The sequence below is a fragment of the Colossoma macropomum genome, unplaced genomic scaffold, assembly GCF_904425465.1.
Source record: "Colossoma macropomum unplaced genomic scaffold, Colossoma_macropomum, whole genome shotgun sequence".
NCBI lineage: Eukaryota > Metazoa > Chordata > Actinopteri > Characiformes > Serrasalmidae > Colossoma > Colossoma macropomum.
Window position 1 is genome coordinate 34,692,500 of NW_023494799.1, and position 7,779 is coordinate 34,700,278.

General features: G+C 43.3%; 1 protein-coding gene across 1 annotated transcript; it reads left to right on the forward strand.

The window, feature by feature from the left end:
* Positions 1-42: 42 nt before the first annotated feature.
* On the forward strand, positions 43-7,128 carry fgf4 (fibroblast growth factor 4). The gene is given in 4 exon segments (XM_036587271.1): positions 43-421; positions 423-573; positions 2,907-3,010; positions 4,413-7,128. Coding segments are annotated over 4 exon segments (573 nt in total). The 5' UTR covers positions 43-280; the 3' UTR covers positions 4,590-7,128.
* The last annotated feature ends 651 nt before the right edge of the window (positions 7,129-7,779 follow it).

Here is a 7,779-nt window from a genome sequence, read left to right on the forward strand (position 1 = left end):
ATGGCCGAGCGGAGCCGCGCTGAGCGACTTCGCCGAACTTGGACTCGACTTTGGACGCACGCGCGCACGGACACACGCAACGCAACGCGGCCGCGCAGCCTAGCGCGCGAGCTGACCGCTCGACTTTGGGGCCGTTTTTCCGCGCGGTGGTTTTAATTTTGGAGCACGGTGGAGGAGGAGGAGGTGAGGGGGAGGCGGACGTTGATGCCAAAATAGACAGAGGAGGACCCGCGTGTGTAGCCCGATCCCGCTTTGTCGCGCGCGCCCCGTGCTCGGCAGCATGAGTGTGCGCGCGGCGCCGCTGCTCCCCGTGCTCCTGCTGCTGCTCCTCGGGCTGACGGCAGGCTGGGCGCGCGGCGCTCCACTCGTGAGCGCGCAGCGGCGCTGGGAGACCCTCTACTCGCGCTCGGTGGCGCGCGTGCCCGGGCGAGAAGCGCGATGCGGCCCGGGACAGCGAGTACCTGACCGGAATCAAGCGCCTGCGCCGCCTTTACTGCAACGTGGGCATCGGCTTCCACCTGCAAGTGCTGCCGGACGGCACCATCACCGGCGTGCACAACGAGAACAGATACAGTAAGTACGCGTAGTGTTCATTCGGTGTTCAACTGACCACAAATAGCAAAATGGGCTGGTTTCTTGGGCGTAGAATTAGCCAGTAGTGCTGGACTGTGATGCCAACAATCAAAAAGTCTATTTATTTCAGGCTTAGGCATCTTAGTCTGGGAAACTCGGCTACACAAGAGTGACAACTTTGCTATAAGCCAGTGACGCACAATGCATTTAAGATGTATTCTATTTGCACAGTCTGTGTCATAGATATATGTGCCTGTGGTCTGAAACAAAAGTGTGAAAACACAAAAAGTGCATTCACATAGAGTGAGCACACTTAGGAGACTTTTAATGGTGCCTCTGAGTTTCAGGTATGGATACAAAATTGATCAACAACAGAGCTCCTGCAAAAACACCACAACATAAACAGTACTGAGTTAGTCCCTATTCATTTTACCAGTATTGCATGAACAATTATTACATATTATTACATTATTATTACGCACCCAAAGAGCTGTGCTCAGCTTATAGAGTTGAATTAACACTTAGGTTTGTTTACCAGACAGGGACTAAGCCTAGTCCTGGACTACACTGAATGGAGAGTCTCCACTAAAAGAAAAATTATAGTCCAGAAATAGGCTTAAACCTTGTCAATCAATCTCTACAGTATTTAATTAGCAATTACAGCATCTACGTAACTCCTGCAAGTGTTAACGAAGCACCCCAAGGACAGTTGATGTAACCCAACTGGTGTTAAATCCAGAATTTGAGAGTTTAACTGTGTCCAGCTGTACTCATATAAACACTAGAGGTGCTTAACAAACAGGGATTGTTCTGGGAAGCAATACTGGATGAGAAAGACCACTGAACAGCGTAGCCTTTAAACATGTTAATGCTGTGTTGTAGCGTCTTTAGTAGTAGTTTTCTATGTACGTACTGATAAATGCATACACTGGGAGATGTTTCTGTTTGTCACTTATGGACTGGTCAACATCTGGGCTTTTAAAAAAGCCACTGGTGCTCTCAGCACCCCTCTCTAAACAACTACATGTGTAACGTGAGATGGGCCGGAACCAGGCCAATATCTAAAGCTGGTCCCAAAGTTAGGCTAGAGATAAGCCCATCTGTTATGGTACATTAACCCCCCTTGGCCTTGTATGTCTAATTAATAGCCAGGCTGGATAAAGGTGTCTATATGACAGCATTTGGAGCATTTGTAGTTTTTTTTACTCTCATGCTGTTGCAGTCGGCCCAACATTCATGGAACAGCACGTCCAGAGACTTGTGGATGCAGTATCAATACGCTCCCTAGAGTTGTTTTGTGTCCCCTTGGACTATTTTAAGACATGACATAAAACTGAAGGGAGATACATTACATACGTTTTCATTACATACGCAGTAAGCGCACAGCACCTCTATAAAGGGGACGAGGCATCATCCTGAGGACTCAGTACAACTCTATTAAAGGGAAAGTAGACAAAAGTCTACTGGGAAAAGACGTTCAATACGTGTTCTTGTATCACCAAACCATGTCAAGGATGTTCAACAAAATGTAGATAAAAAGTGATGTTTAAAATCAGTTTAAAATCCCAAGTGTTGAATTAACACCCTGAGCTTATTATTCCTACAGAAACCTCAAGACTTAATATTCAGTAACTACTACTTATTATTCAGTAATTACTATGTAACTACAACACAAGCAATGTGGTTATGAGATTGAGAGAAGGAAATCTGGGCCCTCCAACAAATTGTACTGGGCTTGTTGAAGTCCTGCTGGACACAAGTGGCCATTAGAAGAGTGATTTAAACATGGTACATTCTTAAATATAAAAGGGTTCTTTGGAGTGATGCCATTATAGAATCACTTGTGTTTCCCTTAGGAACCTGTCAATTAGTGGTTCTTTTGTGATGATCATTTTTAACATTTTAATGGCTAGAACCTTTAATAACTCAGCCAGTTTGCACAGTGGTTCATGTAGTAACTGCATAATAAGGATGTAATAAGCATGGACATTTTAAGGGGTTAAAGAACCTCCACATCATGTTTAGGTTCTATACCAGTTAAAGACTTTTCTTAGAAGCTCAAGCCAAGAACCATTTAGGAACCTTAATTTTTACAAGTACAAGAGTGAAACAACAACGAAGTTGTTGACTCAACAATGGGGATTTTACTGTGTTGGGTGTGATAGAAGTGTTTGCGAAATGCTTCATGACCGGAAGGTGTCGTTTCCTTCTCGGCTCCTCCAGAAATCTAAATGTAAACACTCATGATGCTTTACAAATACACATATCCTGAGCTGTGGCCTGAAAGATATGAGTCGAGCAAGGTCATCTGTATTCTTTGTTGTTGGTTACAGGTCTTCTGGAGATATCTCCGGTGGAGAGGGGAGTTGTGACACTGTTCGGCGTCCGGAGCGAGCTATTCGTGGCCATGAACAGCAAGGGGAAGCTCTATGGATCTGTGAGTGCATGAGCTGATTTACGGCAGGTTTCCGCCTGGAGATTTTCTTATCAGTGCCTGATGACATATCGCCCTGTGCTGGAGTTGTAAACCACCCCCTCCCCCCACCTAGCCCTTCTCCTCCCCCCCCCCAGCCTCCTCCTTGGTGCATTGTTGAGCTTGCTTGTGCCTCATCGTGTTTTCATTGTGGGCCGGATGAAGCCAGGGACGATGGCGCACTACATCACTCGCTCTACGCATTCCATTCTTAGCATTGCCAGCCAACACATGCACCTACTGTCCTTCCCAGGGTAAAGATGAACTGGCCAAAAGGGACCACCCAGATTGTATGTGTGTGCGCTCTTGGGAGTAGTCCAGCCCTGCAGTCCAGTGTCCTCCCTTTTACAACCTCTTGAACTCCAGGCTTATTATTCCGATATTAATTGCAAGGTTGATTTATTCCACTCTTCAAATCTAAGGTGCCAAAAAGGGGTCTTTGGCATGATACAACTTTTGGTTCCCTAAAGAACCATCCAATGGATGCTTCTTTAGAGAACTCACCTGAAACCAGAATTGAAAAGTTCTTTACTAAGTCAAAAGTGGATCATCTGTGGCATTGCTCAAAAAAACTTTTTGGTTCTTTATATAAGAGTCATAGTATACTATGAGACTATTATTCAAGGCTAGAGTGAAGAATGGAAGTCTAGACCCATCAATGGGTCCAAGGGGTTAACAAGCCCAATTCTGCTCAGGATGAGCTTGGCAAAGAACTAATGAATTGAATCAGGTAAACTCACCTGACTCATGTACAGTATGGTTGGAGCAGGGTTGGGATAAACAGAACATGGAAGAAAAGTCCTGACTTCTGATACTTAACCCCTTAAATGTGGGCCCAAATTTTTATTACATGCATCTATAATCTAAGAATAGCTCAACCAGTTTGCACTGAAGTCCCTGTAGTAGAATAATAAGCCTTAGTATGTAATAAGCCTGGGATTTTAAGGGGTTCATCTCCAATGCACCTGATATTGACTGGGACTTGACTGCCAGTTCTTCCTATTATCACTTGATTCACAATAGGAGTCCAGAGGATTTTTGATCTGTCCAACTAAACTGCGAGAAGTAACTGATCAAATGTGCTCGTTAGGCAGGAAGACTTTACTGAAGGGCGGCGATCATACTGCTAGACTTGACCTACATAAGTCTTTTTTAACAACTGGCAAAGGTATATGAAGAATTATAAAGGCTTATTCCAACAAGCATCAATTGTCCTTACACTTTAAGAGGTGAAAGGACATCACAATTGATATGCAGGTGTTATGTAGTCCTATGATTTCTGACCTTCAGTTAAGTGTCACCAATTTCAGTGTTCAGAATTCTAACAAAACATCTGTAACATCTTCAACTCTTCTCTCCTCCTCAGGTGCAGTTCACCAATGAATGCAAGTTCAGAGAAAAACTCCTGGCCAACAACTACAATGCATACGAATCCGTGGCATACCCAGGCATGTACATCGGACTGAGCAAGACCGGTCGGACGAAAAAAGGAAACCGGGTGTCGACGGCTATGACGGTGACACATTTCTTGCCAAGGATCTGAAGGAGCACGGACAGGCCCAGCAGCGAAGCCTGGGACGATGCACTTTCTACAGAGCTTACCCATGAGGTTAAGTGTGTCGTATTCTCATATGTGTATATCAGACTATTTATAATTGTTCTTTTTTTTTGTATTTCCTGTAAAACTGCCTCTTTCTAAGTGTGAAGAACACATTTAATTTATTTGGTTATTTGTTTATTTAATCCTTCCTGCTGCTACCAAGTGTTTCATACGTGAAATTCCTACAATGTACATGATGTTTTCTTTTGTTTGTTTGGTAGTTTGTTTTTGCACTGTTGTTTTTTTTTTCATTGTTCCTGGGCAAATGGAATTGTAAGTCTTAGTCGAAGTGTGTAGCTCGTGAAATCGTAACGACCCCAATGGTATTGCGCACTGGAGCGATTGTGTAGCGTGCGGCCTCCTTTGTGTGCCGCTGGGCTCCGACTGAAGCAGTATCGCTTTACTCTCGTTGAAGTCCTACCCCTCAAATCTGTTTTTAGCTCTGCTGGGTGGGGGGCGGGGGGAGAGTTGAACTCTGAACTTATCTGTAGTCGATCTTTGTCAGATCTGTAAAGCTCTGGACCGAGGTAGGGCATCTTCTTGGCATTATTCAAGCGAAGAGTTTGCAATCATAAAGGCATTAAGACACGCTTACACCATATCCAGATTTACAGTAAGGGGCCCGGTGTTGAATTACCTCCTGAAGTGTTTATTTAAGTCAAAATGGACACAAATGAAGACTGTCAGAGCAAATTCAAACACGGGCAACTCTACTGTGAATTTGAGCAAATATTTCAGGCCTTTTAAGAACACGTCCTATGATGTGAAGTTCGAGTCAATCTTCTCTATGGTACGTGGGTCCCTATAGGTGTTTGGGGAAACCTTGCATGTCAGACATCAGTATTTGTATGTATTGGTAAGGGAAGAAAGGGCCAGAGTATAGAAGAGCGGCCTGTGGAATTTATTTTAGGCTATTGACACTTTTTTTTTTTTACAAGTTCAAAGGCGGTATGTGGTACTGATCAAAAGTCTTAGGCCATGGGAGAAAACTATATTTAAAGCTATTTATTCTGGCAGTAAGTGCTTATTTGCTGGTATAAAATAAGACTAACATTAGAATACATAGTTAGCTTAACCATTTCCAAACCTCTCCTTAAGGAAGTCCAATATTTGGAGTTACTATCCAATGCCTGCTAATCAAGCTAATCAAGGCTTCACTAAACTGTGTCATTAAGTAAAATCAGGTATTCTGATGGTGGAACTAAACAAATCTATTTAATGGTTAGAGCCACATTGAGAAAAACTAGAACCAAACATGCATTCTAACCACTTACAATGACTTAAAACTAGACATTCTTGGTACATTTTGTATTGTAATTATTTTATTTACAAGCAAAACACACTTCCTGCCAAGATATCTAATTTTAACCAGTTTTCTTAGTTGGTCTAAGAATTTTCCCCAGTACCATATCTCCCTTTTAGTCGTTCTCTACCTCATAATGTTGTCGACAGACAGTCTCCTATTCTCAGTCTTGCTGACGGCGAATGTCTTTCCGTTGCTTGCCCTCATGCAGCAGGCTTGCTGCGCGCCCTAGTTGCGCCTTGTCACGTTTGAGCTATCTTTACCCTGTGATTTACTTTTAGAAAGGATAATCATGGTGGAAATATTTGAAGACAGCTGTTAGACTGCACTATATGCTCAACCAGTAACCCTATATTTTTCCTTTATATATTTTGTAAATATAATACAGTGTGATAAGCGAAATGCCGAGAAGCTGCTTTTGAGCCTGGTGTTTCACTTTGGTAAACAGGAGGCAATGGTAGGCTTACTTCTACAGGGGAAGTCCATTTCGAACTGTTTTCTAACTGACTGAGAGATATGATCTCAAACGAAGCATTCCTTGTTGTTATTGTTTGTTACAGGTACACATTTGGAATTTAACACTGAAATTATTTGAAAAATGTCCTTTTATTCGGTCAAGCCATATAATATACAGTGACGGTGGACAGGTGGATGGATGAATGGTCAGGAGTGATGGAAGTCCCATAAGAAACCATGATTATGCTAGACCCAAGACCAAAGGTCAATCTTAGAAATCAGTGCAGCAAAGCCATATCTCGGGAATGATGTACAGTACTGTACAATACAATATTGTTATTCTTCCATATTGCCAGTACTGGACTAGTAATGTTGTTGATCTAATTCGATTCACCTAAGATGATCTGATTACTTCTCCCTTTCGTGTACCAAACCTCGTTCCAAATGAAATGGAGACTGTTTTGCATCAGCATGGATGTCGTTTACAATTGGCTGTATGGTCACTGAAGGCAAATGGCTTCTCTGACCCTCATCACAACGTGGAACTGACATGGATCACTGGACAGGATTTGCCTAACCAAAATGTGCAGTATCAACAAGCGTGACCGTGTGGTCTGATGGTAGAGAGATTAAAGCAAACACAAATCCATCATCGTCTATCCAATCTGCCACTTGTAAGTAGCAAAGTCTCTGTCCATTTTAGGAGTTGTACTTCGAACTATGAAGAGTTATGGAAATAAACTGTCAATGACGTTTCTGTCAATTCCTTTATGGTTGTTCGTCCATCTATCCCGCTGGTTGTTTCAGCAGCTCTGTTGGACTTGACTGCCCGAGTCCTGTGGTGGTGCGTTCTGAATCTCGTTGACATTTACCAAATATTGTCTGTAGTTTTATACAGGTCCTGTTAAACATTGTGATGTATGTGCTGTGCACATGACGGTTACCCTAACTTAAGTGGAAGTTAATAAAGCTACGAAAGAAAAAAAAAGAAACTCGAGCCGTGTGCTTTTTCATCCCTCCCTTTCGCTGCAAGGCCGAGGAGAAGCAGGGCTTAGCTTGTTTTCCACAAACCACATCCACAACCGGCACTCCGTGGCCTACATCTTGAGCAGTCATCAATAGTCCTTGGCCGCATTAAAACCCAGCAAGAATACCTCGGAGTGCAACTATAGAAAAAAAGGGTTAGCCTTCTGTTGGTAAACCTAAAAATACGCTAGCAGACACTATGACTTGTGCAGCTAGACTATGCGTGGGCCTTGTTTGGAGTACTCACTGCTGACATTTCTGCCTAGAAAGTGCTGCCAAGTCACTGTCCTGCCTTTGTTTACTTCAGCCAGGGCCTGGTTTCAGATTGGGTGGTTTTAGCAGCCTTGC